This window comes from Chaetodon auriga, chromosome 9, assembly GCF_051107435.1.
Source record: "Chaetodon auriga isolate fChaAug3 chromosome 9, fChaAug3.hap1, whole genome shotgun sequence".
Classification (NCBI taxonomy): domain Eukaryota; kingdom Metazoa; phylum Chordata; class Actinopteri; order Chaetodontiformes; family Chaetodontidae; genus Chaetodon; species Chaetodon auriga.
In genome coordinates, this window is record NC_135082.1 from 7,924,693 (window position 1) to 7,951,907 (window position 27,215).

General features: G+C 42.6%; 2 protein-coding genes across 4 annotated transcripts; both read right to left on the reverse strand.

Moving 5' to 3' along the window:
* Window positions 1–347: 347 nt before the first annotated feature.
* Window positions 348–10,607, reverse strand: syvn1 (synovial apoptosis inhibitor 1, synoviolin). Its single transcript, XM_076739690.1, has 16 exons — window positions 10,420–10,607; window positions 8,706–8,857; window positions 8,472–8,564; window positions 8,194–8,346; window positions 7,654–7,702; window positions 7,009–7,112; window positions 6,590–6,716; window positions 6,399–6,498; window positions 4,632–4,697; window positions 4,024–4,140; window positions 3,671–3,828; window positions 3,321–3,476; window positions 3,080–3,226; window positions 1,879–2,062; window positions 1,518–1,633; window positions 348–1,424 (listed from the first exon to the last, which is right to left on the reverse strand). The coding sequence occupies exons 2-16, from the start codon at window positions 8,835–8,837 to the stop codon at window positions 1,198–1,200; spliced, it is 1,929 nt and encodes a 642-aa protein (XP_076595805.1). The 5' UTR covers window positions 8,838–8,857; window positions 10,420–10,607; the 3' UTR covers window positions 348–1,197.
* A 1,646-nt stretch (window positions 10,608–12,253) lies between these two features.
* Window positions 12,254–23,762, reverse strand: smad5 (SMAD family member 5). Of its 3 annotated transcripts, none has more exons than XM_076739639.1 (7): window positions 23,054–23,201; window positions 18,935–19,875; window positions 17,114–17,416; window positions 15,659–15,766; window positions 13,848–14,069; window positions 13,493–13,749; window positions 12,254–13,390 (listed from the first exon to the last, which is right to left on the reverse strand). In XM_076739639.1, exons 2-7 carry the CDS (start codon window positions 19,335–19,337, stop codon window positions 13,247–13,249), a joined length of 1,437 nt encoding a protein of 478 aa, XP_076595754.1. In that variant the 5' UTR covers window positions 19,338–19,875; window positions 23,054–23,201; the 3' UTR covers window positions 12,254–13,246. The 3 variants fall into 3 exon arrangements, with proteins under 3 accessions (XP_076595754.1, XP_076595756.1, XP_076595755.1); XM_076739641.1 differs by lacking the exon at window positions 23,054–23,201 and adding an exon at window positions 23,583–23,762 and having other exon boundaries at window positions 12,260–13,390; XM_076739640.1 differs by lacking the exon at window positions 23,054–23,201 and adding an exon at window positions 22,834–22,904 and having other exon boundaries at window positions 12,260–13,390.
* Between the last annotated feature and the right edge of the window lie 3,453 nt (window positions 23,763–27,215).

Here is a 27,215-nt window from a genome sequence, read left to right on the forward strand (position 1 = left end):
TAATATGACTTTTACAACAATTAAAGCACACGATTACTACTGAGTTCAATAATCTGTCCTGTTTCATACTCATATTCGTCATCTTTTGGGTTGTGGGGGCAGCAGCTTCAGCTCAGCAGACAGCCTGGGTAGAGACCCAGCCACTTCCACCAGCTCCTGCAGAGGGATCCCGAGACGTTCCCAGGCCAGCTGAGAGACATAATCCCTCCAGATGCCCAAACAAACCTCAACTGGTTCCTCTCGACGCAGAGGAGCAGCAGCTCCACTCCAAACGCCTCCGATTTAATAAACAGGTGAAATCTTCAGTATTGCACAAGGAATTAATAGGGAAAAGTACAAAAAAAGCATTTCTAACATGTAAATTTTTCCTTTAATCATCTTGTGACCACTCATTCACAATGGGACGCTTTGGAGGATCTCGTCCCCGAGGCCCACCTCTACAGCATCAGCTGGTGAAGACACAAACCAACGTACATGTTGTGCCGCTGCATTCCAGTCGGACATTTATTCTGCATTATGTACAGATCATCCTATTAAAACTCTTTATACAGTATGTACACATTCAAATAAATCAGTATGTTACAACGTCTACAGTGGCAACAGAAGAGTGATGAACGGAAAAGAACAACAAAGCCAAAGCCAGAGGAATTAATCGACTTCCATTCACTTGAATTCACTGAATCTGTCACTAATCCAGCTGCTGTGTGCTGATGTGATGTGGCGAATGGGACCACCTTTATACTGAAGAAAGCTGAATGAAACAAAAATTGAAGTGCAGGCAAAGACCTCACCGACAGTAAAGCTACCAAACACAAATCTAAGTGCCGTCTCTTGCACGCTGATCAAATAAGTGGGTCTGAAATGAAAACCTGATTAAACTTACAAACACCTGCAGTACTCTTATTGCAGTAGTCATTCTGGGAGCGGGCGAGAGTCAGGGGTGGGGGGTGGGGGGCAAAAAAAGACAGAAAAAAAAGTAAGTCGCGCTATTGCTTTCTGACACAGAAACAGTCCAGATAAGCGGTAAAGATCACTGCACCCCCTGGTAGCCTGAGTCCAACTCGACACAGTTAGGAACCTGAGCCTGTGGAAGGCGATAGCCACGAGGAAGAGAGGCAATGAGGGACCGAAGCAACGACCAATCAGCTCACAGTTCCTGTTGGTCCAGAGCAATATGTCTAAATGAGAACGCGTGCATCAGTTGTCTGGCGGGGGGGAAGATGATGATGATGACGATGCTGCTGCTGCTGCTGCCGTCTCTAGCTTACGAAGGCGGCGGCGCCTCAGCTCAGCAGCGTTGGGCTCGCCGTCCTCCCCCAATACCACCACTCCTTCGTCCATTGATTCGTGTCTTTCTGTGTCCGAGGCAGCAGAAGTAGAGTCAGCTGGCTGAGAGGAGACTGTAGCTCCGTCCACCTGCTCAGCTGGAAACGGAAGAAATTAAATAAAATAGTGAATCAGGGTCCAAAGTTTTCGTTTTAATCGTCTTGTTTGTCTTTGTGGCTCAGTTTACTTACAGGTGGTGGAGTCCTTCTCCTGGCTGGGACTGCCTGAGCTGCTGCCGGCTGCAGATGATGAAGCAGCGTGATTTGTCCCACTGGCTTCTACAGAGCTGCCCTCAGCCCGAGGAGGACTGTGGAGAACACAGGGTCAATGAACTTCAAACATTTTGGCTCAACTCCAAGCTTTCCTGTTTCAGTTTTTTTTTTTTTTTTTAATTGGGTATTACTCACTTTAGTTTCAACTTAATTAAATTGTTTTGTCAAGCTAAATGATTAGGAAATGCTGCTAAAGCATAAGCAGCCTGGCTGCACTTAATGCCCAGTTCCAAACAAACGACAGAGAATATGCAACTTCAGCTAGAGAGGGCTCATTTACGTGAGTGTGGCGACGGTGCTGAGGTAATGGTGGATGTTGAGCATGGCGGCATCCAGCAGGGTGTGGATGTTCTGGAGACACTGGAGCCTGGCCTCGAGGCCCCGTCGGCCTTCTGCCTCCAGCTCCCTCAGCTCCTCCTCTGACAACCGTGACAGAGACGGAGGAGGAGGAGGCATCGACGACACTGGAGGAGAGAGGAGGCGTTAATACAAATTAACTTCAACTTCACTGCACGACTAACATGGGCTCAACAAACAGCTCGCCATGCCATCTGACTTGTGCTGGGTGCTGGGTAAGTTAGCAATGACTTGGCAGTATACATGCTGTATGAGGAACAGCCTCGTCTGAATCATGTAGTGACTGGATTTGGTTGAGTGCTCTACAGATGATGTTCATCTCTACCATCATCGATCTGAGTGCAAGCTTCTGCAGCTGAGTGTGTCCACTGTATCTATTTACTACAGGATACAGTGATGTGACAGAATAAAGCCACGCTGAGGCTCAGCATCAGAGCATCTAACCTCAACGGCTGAGGTGGATTCATGATCGTCCTTCATTATCTTAATGAGTATTATAATTTGTTGCTGAGGTTTTATTACTGGTTCTGAGTAGCTTAATGTTTGAAACTAGGATTTCCAGAATTAGAAAGCTGTTTGATGATAAATACAAAACTGCTTTGCAGAAGTCAGAATTTCTTTGTATGTAGACAAATGTACTTGTTTTCAGTCTGGCTGCACTACTTAGTAAGATACCTGTGGATTCTTTAAGACTAGATATTTCACTTGGTTTAACAATCTTGGTCAGTCAATTTTTTCTCTCCAGCTGGCAGATAACCAGTTTCCCTGGTCCTTGATTTTGAGGGCTACGTTTTTGCAGCGAGGGACTTTCACAGTGTGACCTGATAGTTTGTTGCTATGGCAATCATGAGCACTTCCTCAAACAAAGGCTGACAGAGTAAGTAAGACAATATTATCTCCCACATGACTCCTCCACATACATCTAAAACTGATACGTCTAAAACTCATCATCTCTATCCTTACAGAGGAGCGACAGGACAACCGTCCTGTCAGAGCCAGCTGGGTGGAGGAGGTTAACCATGTGCTCACTCACTGTCATACTTAGACAACAGAGTGACAACTCACCAAGGACACATTCAGTCTTACTGTGGTCTGCAAGACAGTACAGAGACATTTGTGCTTACTGAAGGGAGGAGGTGGTGGCATGGGCAGCCATGGTGCAGTGGGGAAGGGAGGAGGGGGGAAAGAGAAGGGGAAGCCTGGCATTGCTGATCCTGGAGCATCAGCAGCTGCCGCTGTGTCTGCAGTGGACGAGGTGGGCTGGCTGGTACCTGATGAACCAATCACACAACATTTTGGGTCAATGTCAAGCTACACCAGAGCAGAAAATAAAACATTTCAGAGGAGAGCATGAGGCGTCCTCACCAGCTGCCTGTGTAGCCTCTGTGCTGTTTTGTGGTGCGTCGGTGGCACCAGGAGCTGCAGCTGCTGCAGCAGGAGGAGGAGGAGGAGGCACTGCCGGGAAGGGACCCCAGAAGGGGAAGATGCCAGGAGGAAAGCCAGGTAACATGGCGGGGGCCACTGGTGAGGAAACAAAACAAAAGAGATCCTTACCAACCGTGAAAAACGGGTCCAAGTATGTATTTTATAGCTGAGGGTGTCCACATGACATGCATTCTGCACTGTGTGTGTGTGCGTGTGTGTGGGTAGGCTTTGTGTAGCACTGATTGAAGCAGGAAGACAGGGGTTGTGTGTGCGCCGGTTTTGACTCTCACCGTTGCCAGGTGGGGCTGCGGGAGCATTGGCGGGGGCTGCAGGGGCAGGGGGCGGGGCCTGGGCCGGCGCTGGAGTCTGATTGTTATTAGATGCGCGGAGGACGTCCATGCGACAGGTAGGACAGGTCTGCTGCCTCTGGAACCAGGAGCGTAAGCAGCTGTCGGGAGGAGACGAAGGCAACACAACATCATTTTAGATTTATTTTCTGTTTTACTTGCTACAGCGACCTGTTCACTGTTAATACATGAAGTGTGTGTAACTTCAGTGACTGCGGATGCTGACCACATCTGACATCTACGTTGTTTTCTTTGTTTGCAGTCTAGAATCTTTCCTGCTGTGTCAGAGTCTTTACCTGGAGTGGAAAATGTGATTACAAGGCAGTTTCTTGGCTCCAGTGACCATTTCCTCTCGACAGATAATACAGACGTTGTCGGAGGCTTGCAGATCTTCAGGGGTAGCATCAGGGTATCTGAGCACACACAGAAATGAGAAGAAATGAAAAGCTATTCTGGCCAGAGAACTTACTAGCTGAGGTTTTATTCAGGGTTGTACTGCATGTGTACATATATTGTCTGCTTGCAAATATCTCTGGCTACAGATCACAAGCATCACTGAATATACAGACAAGAAGCATGAACTAACCAAACTAAATGTACATATGGCTGGCTCAACATTTAAAACACACTGTGTCTGTACATGAGACAAATTATACGGGTTTGCTACAACTCATGTAAGAGCTTGCTCCAAAGTTACTGTGTAACAGTGTGTATGCTTTCCTCTAAAAAAAACATTAACACTGAAGAGAGAATGGACATTATTTTGCATATGGGCTTTTGTCCATACAACTCAACTTGACTATGTTTTGTCTAGTCAAATCACATAAAAATGAACAAGAAAGATGCACTGTGAAATAATGATTTTTAAAAATACAACACGGTACAATGAGGAAATATTACTCACAGTGTATTCATGTTGCGGATGGCTCTCCGAGACATTATAGCGTCTGTTACAGCTTTCTTGAACTGCCTGACAGGAAAAGGAGAACAATGGCAAACAAAACATGCCTTAGACATGAATTCAAAATATCTAGTGACCAAACTCCCATTCCATAAAATGTAAAAATTCAGACCTATGTGAGAACTTTTTTTTTTTTGATCAAGGTCTTTTTATTTAGGTCTTACAATTTGCAGTTAACAGTGCAACAAAACAGAAACAGAACAGCAAAACCCAGCTTCCCTACATGACTTCCCTAATCCAGTGACTGTATGTTGGCGGTGTTAGGTCTTTCCATTTCAGTAAAATCAGTCTCCCAGCTAGCAGAGAACAGAAAGCCAACACAGTTCTTTCCCACACCTCAAGATAGGAACCCATTTAGGCTACACCAAAAAGCGCAATGAATGGAGACGGCATAAGCCCTTTCCCAAAAATCCTAGATAAGGTCTCAAAGATGGACTGCCAGAAAGTGCAAAGCTTTGGACACGTCCAGAACATGTGTAGGACAGTATTTCGTATCTTGTACTAATAGTCTGTTTTCTAACTAGTTTGCAATCAAAAATTGAGTCTAACAGACAAGTTGGAGGATATAAGGGAAAACATTTAGGGGAACAACAGACAGCAACAAACAGGGGACCCCATTGTTCGACATCTTGATTTAAATTTGATAACAGAGGCTGATAGTTTGCAGCATAAAGATCTTTTTATGTTTATCTGTGACCCATATGCCGAGGTATTTGAATTTTTTATGGCTAATTTTAAAGGGAAGGGAAAGGGAAATTCAAGGATGTCGCACCATTACTAGTGCCAACAGGCATCAACTCGCTTTTCTGAATATTGCCTTTGTAGCCAGATAATTTACCAAATTCTGTTAGCAAGATCAATAGCTTAGGAAGACTCAAAAGGGGTTGTGATGTATTTAGTAGCATGTCATCCGTGTAAAGCGAGACCTTATGCTCCTCACCTGCTCGTTGAATTCCTTTGATTTCAATATTTTGTCTCAAAGCTAGAGCTAGTGGTTCCATTGCAACCGCAAGAAGAAGCGGTGACATGGGACATCCCTGCCTTGTGCCACATTTAAGCTCCAAAAAAGGGGACAGATTATTATTAGTACGAACAGCGGCCATTGGAGACGTATATAAAAGTTTGATCCACGATATGAACTTATGGCCAAATCCAAACCTCTCCAGTGTGTTGAAAGATAGCTCCATTCCACCCTATCGAACACCTTTTCAGCATCAAGTGAGAGGGCTGCCTCTGGCACGCCTGGTGGAGAGGGGCTATAAAGGATGTTAAAAAGGCGCCTTATATTGAAAAAAGAGTAACGATTCTTAATAAAACCTGTTTGATCAGGTGATATAATGGAAGGAAGAACACCCTCCAGTCGGCGCGTCAGAACCTTGGCAAAGATTTTTGCATCAGTGTTAAGAAGAGAAATTGGGCGAAATGAGTTGCATTCCAGAGGGTTTTTTCGTTTTTTGAGAATAACAGAGATAACTGATTGGCGCATGGTCAGAGGTAAGGTCTTAAGTGAAAGTGATTCTTCAAAAACTGACAATAGTAAAGGGGCAAGTTGGTCTGAGAATTTCTTGAAAAAATTTGTCGGATAGCCATCCGGCCCTGGGGACTTGCCACTTTACATAGATCTAATTGCAGATATTATCTCCAGGGCTACGTGAGAACTTTAACCACACAGACAGATGCACAGAAGTGCACACACAGACAGCTGCTCACCTCATAGCCAGATACATGGGCCGAATGGCAAACAGGGGGAAGGTGTGGACTTTAATCATGATGGTCATGAAGGCAATGTACAGGAGCACTTTGATGAAACCTGGAATGAATGAAGTCATTTTGAGTATGGCTGCCATTTCTTCTTGAACTACACACAGCATCACAATTAGATCTCCAGCTGAATACAGCACCTGTGAAGAGCTCGGTGTAGAGCATATAGACTGCCTTGTTGTCCCAGGGATTCTCACTCTGCAGGTCAATAGTGTGCAGAAGGTATTTAATGAAGGTCGTCAGCACCATGGTCAGCAGGATGGCATACTGGGGGGCGCAGAGAGAGGAGATACAGACATTTAGAAGTTTTCCTATGTATGAGTTCAGTAAGTTCAAGTTGCAAAGTGACGCTGCACTGGGGATTAATGCCTTTTTAAACTGAGCGTTTGGGAAATAACGACACCATCATCTCAAGTCGTTCATGTCCGGCGTTGCTTTGTGTAATGAAGCATGTGTCCAAAACGAGGGCAGACTACGGGTTAGTTTACGTTTGGTTGGGTCTTTTTTCACAGCTAAAAACACAGAGCTCAAATTCAGATTGGACCGAAGTATAACAAACCTCAAATCCAAAAACTAGCTGCACTGAGGCTCCTCGGGTAATGATGCTGTGACAGGCATGGTTGACAAACAGGAAGTCCAGGACACCCAGTAGTCCCATGAGAGCTGTGGGAAATAAAGAAAAACACTGAATAACACTTCTGTAAGGGGGCTGCAGTAGCTACATGTAGATGCTACACAGAAACACAGAATACCTTTGTTTTTGCTCAAAATAAACAGTACATTCAGTATTTAAAGTGGATTTTTTAAGTATCTGATGGACAGTTGTTTTAATAGCTACCGGGCCTGATTCTGGAAATCCAACTAGAAATGTCCATGGCTCCCTGATAGTTACCAGCTATCCTGATTCAAACAGAGTGGGCTTTATGTAATCTGACTAATTAAGTCCGTCGAGATGACTGAAGGAGTGGACTTTCTATTTGTGTTTAGACAAGCTTGTCATAGTCTGTTAATGTCAATCATTCTGGCCTGGTGCACCTGGCCTGGTGCAAACGAGGGGCAATGATTTGCATGGAGTTTCAGTTAGACTCGTTTCATAAATAGAAGCAATGGAACAAAGATAGAGAGCTAAGTGGAAGATTTGAAAAAAGCCAACACCGAAAGGAGGGACGAATGAATTCTGATGTGGCTGATAATGTGTACTTACATAACACCCTCAGGTGAAAAAGCCAAGATATGTTTGGACTCCGTTCCATCTGACAGAAAAAGGATTAAAAAAACAGACATGAACATTATTTACATGTTAGTTAAAGCATGCACAGTCACGTCTATGAACTCAATCAATCATCGATTGTGACTGTGAATGATCATTGTATATACGATTGCCAACACCAAAACAGAAACCTGCCACATGTTTCAGGTTGTCAGCTAATGACTGCAGTTGTAAACTTCCTACTCTTACAACAGCCTCCCCATCCAAGCAGTGCTTTTCACTTGAAACAGTTTTAGTTGGAACTCTCATGGAGGGCCCGTCACACTATATTTGTAACCAAATTATCAGTTGCACAATGTCAAATAACAATGTTTGTCCAACTCTGGTAGGCAACGTTAGTCACGCACCATCTGTCCCATCCTTTGTCCCACGTTTCCTCTCTATCGTTAAACAATGACCTGTGTATGGATACACTGGATTAAGCACACTCTGTACTATGTAAGACGAGGAAGTGGTTTGTCCCTCATCACTCACAAAGTCCACCCGGTCCTCAGCCAGCCAGTGGAAGCACTTAAGGAAGAGCAGGAGGGTAAAGAGGGCAACAAAGCGGGGGGAGAAGTCATCCCTGAACACAGTGAAAGCCAGGCACGTCTCGGTCACTGCGTACCAGGAGCGCTCAATGAGATGCTGATGGCGGAACATGAACAAAGAGGCTGATTAGATGCATCGCTGTCATTTAGTACTAACACAGTGTATTAAACATTAAACTGAATGTGTGTCACTATCAGTTATAAATATAAACAGAATCTTACCTCCATTTCTGCAGCCCTTAGCTGTCCAAAAAAGACCTTCCTCATGAACTTTCCCAGCAGAAACACCAACACAAAGGCCTGAATGTACAACACCTGATACCAGAAAAAAAACAGAGACCAAAAGCTGATTTGTCACAATGTTACTTTTCAGGAAATACTGTTAAATTTAAAGACATTATTCAAACTTTTTAACCCAAACTGAAGATTTTCCTTCACTTTAATCACTGCTCTTACCGCCATGCTGGGGCTGCTCTTGGTGAGGTAGACCACAGTTGGGTAGAACTGGTGTTTGAGGAGGTAAGCATGTGCCACCACAGCCCCAGTCAGTGCCAGACTGGTGGCAGTCACCAAGGCTGCTCGTACCATTTTTGACTCAGCTACAGATACTGTGGAGGAGGAAGCAGATGAAGGGACAAAAGAAGAAGAAGGCTGACACATGTGAAACCTGACTGATGCAGCAGAGCGACATGCAAATAACGGGCAGCACTTTGCTGGAAAGGGACCATTTTTTGTGAGTCACCTCTCCTCTATTTTAAATTTACTCTGTCAGATATGTGCAGCAAAAAATCTACAAACATACATTTAAAGCATGTGGTTGCAAGTCCTCTTAATGACATGTTCACTCTGCAAACTAATTAAAGAACATTTTTGAAAAATAGTCCCACCCCATCTGCACACCATCTCTGTTTAGTAACGGTGCCTCTTACCCCAGCGAGCCTCACCTTTTTGGAGGTTAAAACATAATAATCAAAAAGATATAATTACGATAGTCTGAGGATGCACAAGGCACAAGGATGCAGCCGCACTGATCCTTTGTGTCTACATTTTTGTCTGTTTGCTGTTGTGGGCTGACACTATCACTGAAGAAATACATTTCAGGGTGATCGGTTCAGAGTCCAAACGCAGCATAATGGATAAAGTTATGAATCATGTTATTGTGTTCTGTGGGAATCTCACTCATGCAAAGGAGTCTTTTGAAAACTTGAATGATTCACTCCAGTGGAAGCAATACAGCTGGAAACAAGAAGGTATGTTTATCACTGATTAGGTAGCATACGTGTGGGGGTCAGCATGTTTGCTGGCGCCCTGTGTTTCAACCTGACAGTGTAAGGATTTCCTCCAGGACACTCCATTACCCACATTTACTCCAGGGTTAATTCAACACAGTTAACTATCAGAATTCCTTTGCAGGTATTTAAGCTTAGGTAATGGTGAGAAAACACAGAGCTGCTTAAACCTCAGTCTCAATCCTTAAGTTACTACAAATAAATCCTTTAAAATGAGCAGTTTTAATGAGCATTCAAAAACAGGACTTCATAGGAAAATATAACTTTGTACGATATTCCGTTACCACTTTTTAAACAACTAATGTACAAAGGCCACAGCTGATGAAGCATTAAATAACAATACCTCACAGCAGGAGTGTTTGGTGAATACAGTCAGTGGTTCTGTTTTTGGCCAGTGTGTCAGTGATCAGTGCAGGTAAAACGCTCAAACTGAAACTATTGCTTGATTTTACTGTCGTCTGCGTAGACGCTCGGCAGTGAAGTGATCCTGGTTAGCATTGTGTGCACCGCATCACTCTTTCTTATTCTACATTTCACACATTATATTAAACACCAACATTTAACGTTGCCTCCCTGCAGAGTAGGAAGCTCTTTCAGCTAATTTAGCTGGCTAAAGCTAATATGGTAGAATTATGTCTCAGAAATCCGGCTAACCTTGTCAGAGCTTTCCAAGACACAGAGAAACTTAAGCTAGTAAGCTAGTTATATACTTTCCAAAAGCTGAATTTATATTTTTTGGTATTATTGACGTTACTTTTGTCCAGAGGCTACCTAACTGTCAAGCAGGTAGCGTTATGTTGATTTGGTTAGTCAGCTTGTGTTAGCTAATGTTAGCTAGCTAGCTGGTAACGTTACAGCTGTTAGTTCTCTGCGGGACTCACCGACTCGATGCCTGCGGAAGACTTGGTCCTTGGTTGACTTGATGGATGTCTCCTTGCCTGCTTAACTCACTATATTCTTGACGCCTACTCCATTTCGATCGTTTCAGCGTAGCCTCTCCTTAATATTTGTTATACTCTCCCCTGTCTGTCTGGCTACGTGTTTATCTTTGGCTTGCTCTTTGGGAGCCACCTCACATCCGGCTGCTATGGTAATTTGACGCAAAAGCAATTTCAGGCATCACTGACATGTTACCTATTTTCTATCAGTTACTGGGTCTAAAAGCAGTTAGAAATGCACTTTAACTTTTTTGTATTATTTAAGAGACTTATCATTTGCGTTTAATCGCCAATTTAGCAGTTGTATTTGTCAATATAACTTGTTGTAATGTATTTGTCATAATAGGTAGTTCACCTTTTCGGAGTTTTACGGTAAATACCAACGTGGACCAATAGGAAGTTGTCAATGATAATCCTGATACTGCCTCCGATGCTGCTACACTATACTGTTGGACAGATTTTAAAATGTACTTTCTGATGGGTTACTGTCTGATCTTTCTTTTAAATTAAATATTACGTTAAATATAATAAAAAGTGCAGCTATTGAGGCACAGTAGATTTAATGACACCCTGAAAGCTTTACAGCAAACACAAATAAACTGTGGGCTTCATGTACTCAACAATCCAGCCATGAACGTGCAGGTGTCTCAGGAATATGTACTCTCACCTTTCCTGGTTACACTCTACACCTCAGACTTATGGCACAACTCACAGCTCTGTCATCTGCAAATTCTCTGACGACTCTGCAGTTGTGGGGTGTGTCAATAGTGGAGAGAGGACTGAGGGAACTGGTGGGCCACTTTGTGGCATGGTATGGGAATAACCAGCTCCTCCTGAATGTAACTGAAACAAAGGAGATGGTTGTGGTCTTTAGGGGACCAGGGGTGATTTCAGACGTGGAGGTCGTGGAAAGCTACAAATACCTGGGAGTACTTGACAGCAGACTGGAATGGAAGTGTAACACTGAGGCTGTTTACAGGAAGAGACAGAGTAGGCTCCATTTCTTAGGGCATAAGTCCTCTAATGTGTGCAGCAAGATGTTACAGATCTTTTACCAGTCTGTTGTTTCAAATGCTATTTCCATCTGTTGGGGCCGCAGCACCAGAGCTGAAGAAGCTGATTGAGAAGGCTGTCTTTGTGTTGGGGACTGCTCTGGAGCCCCTAGAGTTGGTTGTTGTGAGACGGTCGTTGCACAAACTGCTCAACATAATGGACAACACTTCATATCCCCTGCATGACCTTCTAATCAGACAGCAACATTTTCAGTTGGAGGCTTCTTCAACTCAGCTGTAGTACAGAGGAAAGCAGGGGGGAAAAAAAACAAAAAAAAACAATCCTACACACTGCAAAAATGCTGTACAATGACTCCCCTCTGTGCACGGAGAGGAGACTTACTTTCTGAGGGACTTTACACATTGAACTTAAATTTGCACTGAGAGCTATCTTAATTCTTAATGTATTTTTATTCTATTTTAGTTTTTTCTTCCCCATCTCATATCAAATTAGTGTATGCCATGTATATCTAATAACAGCCATTCAAAGTATCATCAATAGTAAACCAATATTCACTGGACAGATTTGGATGGTGATATGTTGGAAAACCATCACCAGCCTCTCTTCACCAGAATTAATCTATGTTTCCATCTATATGCATGCCTAGTATTATTGTTCTTACTGTTGATCCATCCTCATTCAACTCAGTTATGCACTGTTCTTGTATATCAAGATGCATCTTGCCAAGTATTACTAAACCCTAAAAGACCAGACAGACAAAATTATCATTGTTACCAAATAACCTGTTTATTTCATTGAGCTAATGAAGTCAATTATCTATCAACATAATGCCTCGGTACCCACGCCAAAATTTAATATGCCTCCACAAAATCCATGAGTGCACAATATTGTTAATATGGTGAGTATGGAGAATACAGTCACTCTTACTTGAACTCAAGAGTACAACAAGAATCAATAATGATGATGTCCATTGTCTGATTATATCATAAATCACTACTTCTATTGCAATAGATGTAACATTCACAATGTTGTTAGCTTATGGCATGTTAAAACATGTTCAGTGATTGATCTCCCATATCAAAAACTATCAGGTTGGCATACATACCCTTCTCTTAAAGGCAGTAGCTCAGTGTTCATTTCTAGCAGTAGAGACTATAAAAAGAAAGCATTTGTTATATCTGAGCCTAATGGTAAACATAATTGTGTCTATATTTTATTGTAAATATCTGACATTGAGACAACAATGTAAGAAAAGTGTTCAGTAAAATTCCAATTTGTCTGTTGGACATAAGGCAGAGTAGTGACACGGCTTCATTAAAAACTACACATACTGAGAAATAAAAACATTTGCGAAAACATAAAACTTGATGCAAAAATTAACATTTGACAGATTCAAACTTGACAATGGAGCTCTCAATTCATCCAAGTGTTGTAGCATTGTCAAGCAGTAGTGTGTCCATGTTGTTACTGCTATTTGGGAATTCCTCATCACTCGCTTTCTCCAGGTATTTGCTTGTAACGTTACTCTGTTTCACTAATTCCAGCTGCTGCTGCTGCTGCTGCTGTTCAATTTCCAGCCAGAGTTCAATGTCCCTTCCCAAAGTTACGTGTAAACAGTTCAGCCATTAAGACCACCTTAAATTATAAATCACTGAGGGGGAGAAACGTTAAAAAAAAACAAAAAAAAAAACAGAGAAAGAAATAAAGAAAGATAAAAAGACGAAAGGATCTCCCCAAAGCTCCGGCAAGTCCATCATTAGGACACAGAGGAGATTGGGTTGAGAGGTGAACCCATTTGTGTTAGCACCTTGTCCAGCCACTGGAGGGGCCCGTGCAGGTGCACCTCGATCCAGCAGGGGGTGCTGGTGACATCCTGTCGGTGATACTCAGCTCCCCAGCCCTGAAAGTGAAACAATAATGGTAATAATGTTAAAAGAGAGATGTATAACTGTGCCTGCTTTGTGTCCTCCCCTGTCTTCTGTTTAGTCCATGAAGGTCTTACCTTGACAAAGCTCATCCTAATGGTACACATCTTTGTAAGCTCATAGACGGCCTCAAAGCCGTGGTTGACTGACTGGGCCAGAAGCTGAGCAAACTCCTGGTTGTTGAAAATCTTGAGGCTACATCCACTGGGGATCTTGCAGACAGTAGTTGGGTGGAAGCCGTGGTGGTAATTACAGTTACGGCTCTGGACAAAGATGCTGGTGTCGCTGAGGCACTCTGCGTACACCTCCCCTCCGACATAGTACAGGTGCACTCCTGGTGAGCAGAGACAGGCAACTGATGATCAGGACACCCGAGCAAAATGCACACCTCACCAAACTGCCTCTTGTGCTGTGTGTGACTGTCAGTTGTACCTTTGCCGATGTGTCTGCGGGTGTTCTCGATTGTTGAGTTGCGGTTGACATTGGAAAGCAGTCCGAGGCAGAAGCGGTTCTTGTTGTTTGACGGGTCAGTGAAGCCATCCACCAGCACGCTGGTCGATGAGGCATGGTAAGCCTCACCTACACGATTGTTGAGTTCATAGTAGACAATGGAGCACCAGTGGCTCGGCTCCTCGTACTCGACTGGTTGCACATCTGGGAAAATGCAACAACAGGATAAAACAGGTGAGTCATGAACTTAGCTGATGACATCTTCTTCCAGAAGGCATAAGACATTGATTAAGATGCATCTACCAAAGCCATATGTTTTCAGTTCTACAGAATGTATTTAGGCAGCGTGCGATTGTTTGCAGTCCCATTGCTGTATGTTAGTCCACCACTATGTGGCCATTACTAGTGCAGAACAATTCAAATTCTCAACAGTTTAAACAAAACTAAACATAAAATCATACAGGTTACCAATATATGAACAGTTCTAAAACCTTGTTAGACCACTGCGACTGGATTAATTAACTGAGGTTAAACTGTATGAGTGTAGTTCACAAGAGTAGGTAAGCAAGTAGTAGTACTGTACTCTTGCATATGATGCAAAAGATGAATTAATTAATGATAAATAAATCTCTAAAATACACTGTCCAAGATTTGTAATTGCAAGCTGCTGACCTAAAACATTTCTGAAACAGTGTCTTAGCTTAGGAGTGATTCAGGAAAATTCTCATGGTAGTTCTGAACAAGGAAGGGACAAAAAACTTTTATCTGAGTGAGGAGGTGCGGTTGACCCTGTTGCCAGGTATGATGCATACTTTTAAAAGGTGTGATCGGTTGATACAAAGCCATGACATTCTTTGTGATAATGGCCAGTGAAATCAATAGGCCCAATCATAGAAATTAGTCTATTACGACATGGTGTAATTATTAATACTATCATACTGCCATAAACATAACTCTCCCATCAATTACACCTACAAAAGTGGGGAAGTCTGATATGTCCATGAATGCCCTTTTGTGAGCCTGCAAGGTGCAGACATCCAGTGGAAATGAGGCTGTGAAAGTGCTGTAATTGTTTGTGTGATCACTCTGCTGATGGAAGGTCATGACAGAGCCAAGTCATCACTGCTGCATTTTTCCAGTTGCAAAATAAATTACTGTGATCACTTTCATTTCTGGCATTATAGCACTGGGTGGGGGGTGTGAGCGCATCTCGAATGAAATCGACCACAAACATTATCCCTGCACCATCTGTAGTGTTTCATTAACTCACTGCCATTCAGCATTTGGAGAATATTTCTCCTACCTCCTCCTCTTTCAGCCATTTTCTCCTCTGCTTAAGAAACTCTTACTCCTAACAGCTTTCCACCTTAGGAGCTCTCTTAAGGGCCAAGATGACTTGTGAAGAACTTTTATCTTTACCAGGATCTACCTTTGCTGCTGTGCATAAGGTTTGACAAGTCAGAACATTTCTATCATATCGAAACTCAATGAAATACAACTTCAATGAGACCATGGCTTGGTGCATCCTGGATGCTGCCGCAGGAGGACTGCAGCTCAAGAAAACCAAAATAGGGCAGTCAAATGGAAAAGCTGGTCCTTTTTAGTTTTGTCGCTCTGCATTCAAGTGCACAAACATTTTTACAGCATATTTTGTCTATGGTAAACTGCTCTGCAACATCTTTGATTTTCATAAACCTTCAAACTGGACTTCCTGATTGGTATTCCACCCTTTTGCTATTGGACATTCTTTTGGGAGCAGTTCGGTTGTCATCGTAATTGGGTACACTCCTCACCTCCTCTGGCCATGTTCGGCGGCACCAGGCTGTTGCTCGTTTCCATGGACTGGCTCTCCTGGCCCAGCTGCTCATCAGGAGGCATGTAGGCTGGGGGTGGGGTGTCAGCTGAGACATGAGAGAGCAGTTAGTGAGGATGAGACCAGTTGTTGCTGCCGGCAAATTGCCTTTTTTTTTTTTTTTTTTAAATAACACACACATACACAAACAGACACGTGCACTTAGGTCACTTTTGGGGGCATTACATAGACTTACACTCATTTCCTGGAGACTTACCCGCCCTAACCACTGCCCCAACAATAATTTTTCCCAATTGGGGACACAGCTATCATTCCTAATTGGACAAGCCATCCCCAATTAATCCCACCCACACCCAAGTCTCCCTATACTCCAACAATCACAGGATCCATACCCTGGAAATGGTGTCAGATTTCCCTCGTTCTTCACTTGCTAAGCAACATTCTAACCCATTCCCAACAGAGATGCAATATGAGCCTTGCAAACCCATACTGAGGCACACAGGAAAAACAAACGCATAAAAACCTCCACTTAGATTGCAGCGAGTACATTTCGACAATAATGATGCTTGTGAGTCCAAACAATGAAGACCGGGGCTTTTCAGCACAAATAAGCTCAAATCCTACAATCCTAAATTGCCATTAAAAACTTTTTCTGCCTGACTGCCTGCTGCCACCGCATGTGTCAGCAGATCTGGACTGGAGCAGAACAGAGCACGAGTCACCAGACACACACAGCAGCAGTAAAAACCACACCCCACCAAAATACAAATATAATCCAAATAGTCACAGCTACAATATACCAAGTCTACTGAACAGGACAGAAATGAAAGTCTCAGTTAAGTGATATGTCTTCCTGTTGGATGTATCTTTTCTGCCTCTAGTCAGTAACAATGAGACAGAAAGGCTGCCTGGTCCACTGAGTTGGTGCCTTGACAGCAGCCAGCAGCCCTGGCTCTGGTGGACACTGCTTAGCTGGCATTTCCTTTGTTCTCATTTAGGCGTGTAGCTTGATTTGGATCAATATAATAACTTGACCTGGTTGGAGCACTGTTAAGAAGAACATTTTTCATTGCATTGTCATGAAATGTATCATGCATGGCTTTAAACTATTAGTAGGTATTTAAAAGATGGAATTGTATGATTTTTTAATTAACTAACACCAAGTCAATGCAATGTGTTGCACCCAAAATGTCCCTAGACTTGGAGTATAAATGATATATTATGATGGATTTACCTGGATCTTTGGTAAATGATGTCACTTAGTAATAAACAATACTATGAATATTTTTTTCCTTCCATTACACAACTTAAAAATCACCAGAGACTGGTGTTTATTCACAGCTAGCCTGTTACTGGCTACATGACAGCAACAATCTACAAAAACAATAGTTTGGCATGTTGCCCAGGGTCAGGTACATGAGTATATTTGGCGTACCTGGGAGCTGGAATGGACTTGAAGGGCCCGAGCTGGCAGGAGAGTTTGGATAAGTACCACTGCTGGCTGGAGAGGGAGGATACGGAGAGTTGGGGGAGATGGGAAAAGAGCCGCCGCCGCCCCCGCCACCGCCTCCTCCGCTGCTGCTGCTGCCGCCCCCGCTGTGTGGCTGCTGGAAGGACTCTGGAAAGGTGGCATTCAGGGGCATGTGTGGCTCGTTGTGGGTGAGATTGCGGAACTGTACCAGCAAGCTGTGCTGTGGGTTGAACTCGCTGTGCCGCGGTACCAGGACAGGCGGGAGCACTGGGTGGTGGACCAAAGAAAACAGGGGAAGAAAATGAGTTGGGCATTAATGAAACGAACATGCAGGGGTAAAAAGTTGGTTTCTTAAACTTTAGAAAACTAACTGATCATTATACATTAAGAGCTTATAACTACCACAAATCTTTCACCAGAAAACCTGTTTGAAGTACAGCTCTCATTGTGCTGAAACACTTTTCCTTGTTAATAATGTATCCTTTCCATTATTAACAAGGAAATGCAGTCAGTAATGCAAAGAGAAGCCATTGATGGGCATGCTCTTGGAAAAGTAGCTGTGGTGCACACACACACACACACACCCAACATGTCTAACACTAGCTCTGCAACTACCAGTTATTTTCTTGGCAGCAATGTTTGATGTTTTTGCTTGATAAATGATTTAAATCATTAAACAAGTATCAAACAAGTTGTCAATTAATTTTCTGATCAGTTCACTGTTCAAGCTCTAAAATACACAAACAAAACATTGTAGTGCCAACATGAAGCACCTTTTCTTATAATTCTACTTTCATCTAATTTCGAAACAAGGTTTATATACAGCCAATATCGTATAAAGTAGCAGTTCCAGCTCATGTTTTTAAAAGGTTTAACATAAAACACTTCTCAACACCAACAATCTTGCATTCTTCAAAATGCACTTTAGACCTTGGTAAAGATATAACCACAGAGGTCATTCATATCTATTTTCATTTTCAACTTTGTCAATAGAATAGTGTGATAGTGTAATGGTCCCAGCCTTGATTTTTATTTCCTAACTGACTCTACGCATCATGGCTCCAAGGCTGTCACTTCAAACTACCCAGTAAGCTTTGCTTTAAATAATATGACGTAAAGTCTCTTTTGACAGACATGCAATCTGTATCCCTGCACTGGTCAATACAGAGCCTAATGTCAGAAAGGCTGTCCTGTCCCCTCAGGGTCATCTGTGAGTGTATGTGCTGTGGTGTGACAGACAGACAGACAGACAGACAGACAGACAGACAGAGAAAGAGAATGTGCTGGGAGTTTAGTCTGAGTGGTTTATGCATTTAGTAAGCCACTCTCTGATGCCACACCCCATCTGGAGTGCCTGAAGCATATAATCTAATAAGACTCCAAAAGAGCTAGTGATATTGATTTTCTGTGAAATGGAGGGGGTGGGTGGAACAGGCCCGTGTGATGACAGCCTCCTGACCTTTGTGGAATTGTTTACCAGCTCCATCTCTTACTCAGAGCTCTAGCTAAGGGATGTGCACAGCTCCACTCTGGTCTAATCTCATCTTTGCTGCTATCCAGTAGTTTAAAGAAAAAAAAGAAAGGCACAGATGCTGTTTTTCCAGTTGTGTGTGTGTTACAAATGAACAGATTTGGTACAATGGTGACTTACAGAACTCCTTTTTTAAACCGTTTTTTAAAGCTAATTTGGAAATGTAATTAAATATCTGGACATGTTAATTTGAGCAGAATTTGCTGAGACAGTTATACAAGAGTATGTGCCAAACCCTATTCATGAACACTTACCAGGACTCTCCACTCGCTTGTAGTGATATGGGTTGATGCAGACCTCCTTCTGTTTGGACCCAAACGGGTACTCGCATACCTCCAGGGGCTTGAGCTCATGGTGGGACTGGAGGTCTGGCCAGCGCCACACTCTGCAGTAGATTACATGAGGCAGACCTTTCCTGTGGGAAACTTGTAGCCGGCCGTCCAGTGATCTTGGAATGGTAACACACTTGCTGGGCTGCCCGGGGCAGCTCAGAGCTTTCTCTAGGTCCTCCATGGCACCCTTCTTCTTCTTCAGCTTTTTCACCAGTGCATCCACTGCCTTTTCTGCCCATTTCTCCTCCTCATCTCCCTGCTTCCAGCCGAGCAGGCGCTTGACTGCTGGGCTTGTGAAGGAGAAGAGACTGGACATGGAGGTCATGCTGGAGGCTGTAGTGCAGGTAAAAGGGAGGACTTGTGTGGCAGCGGCTGGTCACTCCAGGGGGACAAAGGATCTACAAGCCCCCTGCTGATGATCTCCAACCAGCGTTAGTAGCCTGAAACAGTGTGTGAGTGCGTGGTCAACAAGAGAAACCACTTGAGTGTGTGAATGTGAGTGTGTGAGTATGAGAGGCCAGCAGCGATGAGGGGTGGGGTAGGGGAGAGGAGGGTTTAGCCTTGTCTGACCAAGGACAGGAAGCAGGGGAGGGAGGGGAGTCAGCAAGCAGGACGCAGCTGCTGCTGCTCAGGAAGGGCCCTACAGCAAGCTGTCCGGACTTGGGTCACCACCACTGATGGAGGGGGGGGGGTGCAGGCTGCAGGAGATCAGGACCTCTGCCGAATTGACACACTGCAGCAGTTCTCACTGGTGCAAGCTGACAGGTTAAGAAATAAGGATGTGACTACTTCTCAACAACTCCCAGCTCCTCTCTGGATTGAGTTGTCCTACCAATGCACAGTCAGTGCTGAGCTCCAGCAGCCTTCAGAAAAACAGAAGAGAGCAGATACATGTAAAGATCTGCAACACAGTCATTTGTTTGGCATTACATATACAGATAAACCAGCAAGTGTTCTGAACATTTGTAAATACTATCAAAATGAAAATGTTTTAAATCTCAGCACAGCATGTGAAACACTATTCTTACTCAACGGGATGATCAAAAAGCCCTTTGTCCCCTTTTTGATCTGACACATCATTTCCATGAAGAGACTCGGTCTTGCTGAAATTTGGATGATGCAATTATCTGATGTGTGCTGTATTTAGAACTTGAAGAGAGTCATGCATATTAAAAGACACACACGAGGAGAGATACTTTTGGAGCCAAAAAAACAACATGTAGAGCTGGTAAGTTGGTCTACCAGACAGAAGTGGGTAAAATTATGCTTCGGGTGTGTGCTGAAGCAACATTATCACTTCCTTTGTTTGAGAATATGGCTGTCGCAAAAGAAGAAAGAAAGAAAGAAAAAAAAAAGAAAAGTGACGATGCCAGCAGAGATGCGAGCAGCAAATGTTTTATTTTAAATCAAAGTCTAGTTTGTCTGCCACCAGACAGAAAATGACTAATGTGAGCTTCAATAAAATTTAAAGTCAAATTAGTAAGAAAACATAAATACATTAAGAAAATTGTTTTAAGAAACTCTGCTTCTCTTATTTACTACATTGATACTACCACTGATAAAAATTCAGCCATTTCTGCATTGCACAACCATCAGTCTCAAAGGACATAACACTGAATCATCATCTTAAAAATGTATGTGGGATCAGGATGTCTCCAATGGTTGAACCCACAAACTACTGTCTCCATCTACTAACATAGAGAGACTGAGTGTTCAAACAGTCTTCCTGACATATACATACACTAATTAAACAAACCATGCTGTGATATGTAACACTTCTGTCCAAATCATGCAGCCCCAGCAAGCAGACAAACACATGGAGCCTGCAGCAGCTGTTTGGGGGCTTGTGAAACCGGCTTTAGTCAAAAAGGATGTGACCACAAAGAGCTGCTTCCTCCCTCATCCCATCTCTGCCCCGATCCCTCCCTTCCAGCACACAGCTGTCCAACAGCACTGCACCCACTTCCACTGCTCATTGTTCTACACGCACATGAAAGCGGAGGGAAACCTCCTAAAGTAGATCATGTACACATACACAAAAATCATTCAGCCTGTAAATACTCTGAGATTTTCTGACATTCACCAGACTATGTTCCAGGAGCTGTTTCCACATAATCTGATCAGAGATCTGATGCAGCTAGGCCTCTTTTAGACTGGATCAGGAGTAATTCATAGTTCACCGCAGAGGGTGAGCAATGACGAGTGACAAATTTCAACATAAGGACATGCCCAGTCTTCCTGAAACAGGCAGAAACTATTGTTTGATGAACACGTCCTTGATATAACTAACTTAAATAGACAACTGCAAAAGCTGATTTGAGTCTGAATGACTATCCCTCCAGATAAAGCTGATCATCTCCACAAACTGATAACAGTTCACATGAATAGCTCTTTGTATTTTCATCATCAAAGAATGAAAATCAAATCAGTCTTGAACAAACACACGTTTTTACAAAAATCACATTTTGAGAGGGGGTTGACAGGAGAACTTAAGTCCCTCAGTTACTGATCATTGCTTAAAGTAACTGTAAGTGTGATTTTAGAGTTGCATTTATTAATCATCAACCATTGCACTGATCAGCAACTATTTTGATAATTGATTAATCAGCTTAATATAGTAATTTTGTCAGAAAAAAAGGGTACAAATTATCTGATTCCAGCTTCTTGAAAGAGAATATTATCTCATCAATCATTCCTGTATTATAATAAACTGAATATCTTTGGGTTGTGGACAAAACAAAACATCTGAGGACATAATGTATTATTTTATATCAGTCTCTTTAGTCCAAATAACTACTCTATTAATTGGGAAAATAATCTTTAAATTTACTGGCAATGAAAAATAATCAGTAGTTGTATCCCTAAAGATGGGTTTGTGGTCAATGGTTCCTCATGATTCCTGATCATATGGAGAATCTAAATATATAACAAAGAGCACGACCTAGACATGTTGTATAGTGAAAATTGCAATTGTTATTCATATATGACTATTGTCCAAACGAGAGGCAATTAAAAAAAAATCTATTTACATTTCAAGGCACAGGGGACGGCCAACCGAGGACAACATGCCAGGAGACTGTTTGGAAACCACGGGATAAAACTCACACTGACAATCAATACTCCTCTGGAGCCCTTTCCAAAAGCCCAAACCACTCCGCACACATCTGAAAAGACGGGAACTGGAGGAGGCAAACAACAAAAATCAGCCGAAATCGCTCTTAAACTGTCCTGCAGTAGTAGCGGTTTATCACAGTTGGTCTCTTCCGAGTTCAATTAATGAATAAATGCCGTCATTCTCGCTTCAACGACGTTTACAAACCACGTACCATCGGAAAACATTAGAATTACCATGAGCTAGATAGTGTGACATATGTCTGAAATGCTTGACGAGTATGAAGTACAGGCAACAGACAATATGGAAGAACGACTGGGTGACTAAGTTAGTAACGTTAAGCACCCCCCACCAAGGGAAAGAGAGAAAAGGGATTCAGAAAGACGCATCTAACATCACATAAACACCCAAACAATAGTATAAATTGTTTTTTAACGCTGCTCTAATTTAACTGTACGACGAAAAGCCGCACAGTCATAGCAAACAATACATTACTACAGTAGCATTGGCTAACCCTGGTATGTAGCAAGCTAATGAAAGTAACCTCGAGAATTTGCTACCTAGCTTAGCCAACTTTAACACAACACTACTTCTTTAGCTGAAACCTGTAAAAGCCTCATAACAACTATCGCTACCTAGTTTGAGAGTCTAGCGCTTTAGACCTCTGTTTTCTCTTCAAAATTGAACTTCACATGCGATCGTTTTCTACCTCTTAACGGTTAGCCGAAGCTACTTCACCCTTCCTCCTCTTCCTCCATTCCAGAAACTTTTTGAACTTCTCACAACTGAGGCTAAGCTATGCTAGTGGTTAGCCCAGCCCTCCGAGGGAAAGTGGCGAGCCTCTGCCCGGAGTGCCCTGCTGATGTAGCTCACTGGAGTTCACTTCCACTCTTTAAATTAAACAACTAGATACTCGTCTGGCCACATACCTTCTAACAATGCACGCAATCCGAAGTCCTGAGTTTTCTTGCCACGTTTAAGAGGCAGTTCCTGCTTTGTTAAAGATTTTCTGTCGTTTTCCACCGCTTCTTCCCTCCGTCTCCCCGTGCCATGTCCTCCAGATCCTGGATACAAGTAGACTGGAGAGGCGGAGTGCAGATCACTCCGCTTGTCTGACAAACTAGTGCTCGCTTTGGCGTTATAGCAGAGGAGGATTTGGAGACTTACCGCCTAAAACATGCGACCATAACACAAGCTATAGCAACTGTTTTATATTCTGCTGTAAAGGCGGTGCGTTCAATGGCTGACTTTTCAAAAACATTTATTCGTGTTCCTTGCGCACATAAAAGAATGTTTCCAATGAATGAACTTTTTCCACCTTTGAAAGTTACAGCTAGATTATCAGGGTCATAAACGTCAAGTATAACATCAGCAGCTGAACCTGTAGCTCAATTAACATCATAACTGGTTCCCCCGACACGTTTTTGATGCCTCAGTGAGTGAAGTTGGAGTTCTTACGGTGGTCGCGCTGCGGCTTTGGATGGGACGTCTCTCAAGTCTCTGGCTCCACTGAGTCTGGAGCGCTGCGGTCTGTTGTGTATTGTTGTCTTTTGTAGTCACTTGTTCGAAGCTTCAGCAGTCCCCGCGTTGTTAATCCGTTTAACTTTAATTAAACAAGCGAATAATTACTGTTCCACACCCATTTCCGTACACGAGCCGCTACTCCTTGGTAGGATAATTCTGGGATTCTTCATTCAGCCTTCAGATACCAAATGTGATGCAGTGTCCGTGTTGAACCACTAGTGGGCAACCTACACCCAATTTTAAGTGTATTACAACATCCCAATTTACTGGCACAATTGATTCGACTTCATTCTCTTGATTCCTTGCTTGAAGTGTTTGCCTCTCCCATCCCATCATGCAGGCCGAGATGTAACCTGAGTGGTAAAGTGGCTGAACCAAACCTCCATTTACAGATTACAAAGTCATCATGAAAACATTTTAAGCAAGATAATGCATTTCCTGTCTCGAAAATGTGAACATTCTGGTTGATTTTCAGTTTAATCTGTTTTCATAAACCATCGCTTTATTTAAATACAGTTTGTGAGATGTGTGGTGCCCATTGAATCTTACTGTATGTATTTATGTGTACTACAACATGACTACATGACTGCTCATGCAATTTAGAAACTTTTGTAGGACTGGAATTCACAACTCTCCATGCTTTTCAAACCTGTGCTGGATTTTCTGTTTGCTGCACATCAGGCTGCGCTTTGATGGGAAAAAAAACAATGGTGTCTGTTAATGGAGTTGCTCATAACTGCAAAGACTGAGCATCCTTTACTGGGTGGATTACACTGACGTCATCAGACTAGGTGTCATATTTATATCAACGACTACACCATAAACTACACAACATAACTTAGGTTCCAGTTTATTTTGAAGCTGGATTCACTTGAGTAAAGTAAAGTAAAGTAAAAGCCACAGTTGAGTCAAGTAAAATGATCTGCAAAATACTGTCAATAAAAGAAATCCTCCATTGATGTATGTGCTGTATACATCAGCCCGTAGAAACAGATATGTACTAAACCTATAATCACACTCATACCAGGTCAATGTTTGATGGAGGCCTGAGGAGCAGGAGAAGTTTACATCTCTGCCTCAGCCTCTTTATCAACAAAGGTGTGCTCCATTTCCTTTTAAATCTCCACGATATCTCTCCATTACTTTCCCTGTTACACATTACAGTAGCCCCTGAACACAGGCAGAAATGTTGAGTTCAAATATAACCGGTCAAAGAATTGATTAGATGCTATTTTTATAACAAAAGCACAGAAGAGGCTGTGACAGCCCTGATGCTACATTGTTGCCGCAATGCAGCTCACAGTTTACACCGCTCTAATTAAATATTCACAGTAAACAGCGGTGTAGTGAAGGAGAGCCGATTCTGGAAATGATGCAAAGTCTGTGCTGCAAAAATCCAAACCCTGGTATCAAGAAATGAAATATTTTACTCATTTATGTAGGAAAATGACCATTTCCACTACCAGTTCTTGTGTAGTGGAAAAACATGCCACGACAATGCAAGTATGCAAAGACAGCTTTTATTTCCAGAGAAGTCTGAGCATCAAATGAAGCACAAATCATCTTGTGAAGCTATTCAGTCTTTGTAGGTGCAAACTTGAAAAGGAAAAAGTCAACGGTCCTAAATTTCACTCTTATAGAGTTTATGTTCATGTATACGTGTGAACAATTTAGTTCTTCCTCCCTTCCAGTGACCACCATCAAGGGACAGATTGGTGATGACAGGGGACAGTGTAAACTTCAAAAACAGCACATTTAAAAGCATCACACCGTTGCATTAACTGGTCATTATTATCTCATAAAGGGCATGATTCACCATGTCTTCAACCAATGTGTCAAACATGTAATCTAACAACTCGAGTTATTACATTAGCACAGTTGGCATTACTACACATTTTACAATCCCTATAGGGAGTCGTTAATGCTTACAATAAACAATAAGACGCAAGAGCATCATTCAACAAATTGGGTAGGTTTAACTATGTTCAACTTTAGAATTTTTATTGCTAAACCATCATCAGTGTGGTGTTTACTCACTGCACATCCCAGAGATCACCTGGTTTGATTGACCAGTGGTCAAACAGGTAAAGTATCATTTGGATTTGCACAGTCAGTGGGTGACACAAGAAGGTGCATTTTAAATAAAAAGCATTAAGTTTTATGTGACACACTTTTCTGACTCTTTAGCCATGGCGCACATCGTGGCTTATTCACTAAAAAAAAAAAAAAGTCTTCCTCTACTTACTTCAAAAACCAGAAATGTGGAATGCATCACTTCCTGTTCGCTGCACAGCTGCACCAGGCACACAGTGTTCAGAACAGCTAATGAGCAACACTTTCATGAACTGGCAGGAAGTTGAATCACTGTTGTATTTTAAACACAGAGCAGCAAAGGGGACTTTTTGTTTTGGAAAATTTATTAGATTATCAACAGCCCATTCCTACATCTCGAAGCAGTGACGCTTCCAAAGTCAGACAGAGGAGGATTGTGAGTGATCTGCAGAGTCCTCCACCAAGACTGAAGAAGAAAAGATCATTTTAATGCAGTCTGCTGCTGGTCGTGTGCTGCTGGTTCCAGCAAATAGCTTGAAAACGAGCCTGTACGACATGAACTGAGACCCGTGTGTTGTGAAAACCATGACGTTGGTGTCAGTTATTTTAAAATGAGCTCTTTATACAGTGTAAATGTATCCTATCTACTGAAAATGCTGGTTATTTTTCAGCAGCTCCCATTTATTCTTTGCTTCATTTAGTCCTGCTTTGATTTACCTGACAGCAGCAAAGAACACACCTTTTCCCAAACCCAAAGGTCAACTGTGCAGTATACCTTTAAGGAGCTAAATACATTCAACACAAAGTGAGGAGGTTTATTGGTTGTTTGTCTGCAACTAAGTCATAGGATTTTGGACGTCATATCAATGAGCTAACATCATCAACAAGACACAGACTTTTATCAAAAATGATTGGCTGTATAGTGTAAACTCGCTTTGGTGGATGAACTCGTATTATTAACTGTGTCAATATTAAGTATGGATTCCTAAAAAAGGACTAACTCCCTGAACCACAGTGGTGCCATGTTGAACCCACTGAGCTGTAAAATGAACACACGCATTACAGTGGAAAAATCAGAGCCTGCCCCAACTCTTGTCTTATAATACATCCATACACTTCCTCTTGTTAAAGAGACATTTCACCTTTGTAGAACATCCAAAGCTCAGATCTACTTTTGAATCTGGATTGTAGATTTATCGTTTGTGTCATGCTGTACACAGACTTTGACTTGGAGGCGGTGCTGCCTGCGGTCCTCTAAAGCCACTGCTTACTTTGGTTTGTCACCCTCAAGTCTCGTACTTCAGGTGTGTGCACGAGAAAATCTCAAACAGTCTGTCAGCAGGACATGTCGCCTTGAAAATGTCAACGCTTGCAGACACATTTCACTTCCAGCAACAGCTCACGAGAACTGATTGAGATGATATTTAAAACTCCCAGCCGTGCGTGGCATGTTCATTGGTCATTGCAGTGAGTGTATGTGATGTCCAATACATGTTTCTTCATTTTATTTTTTTC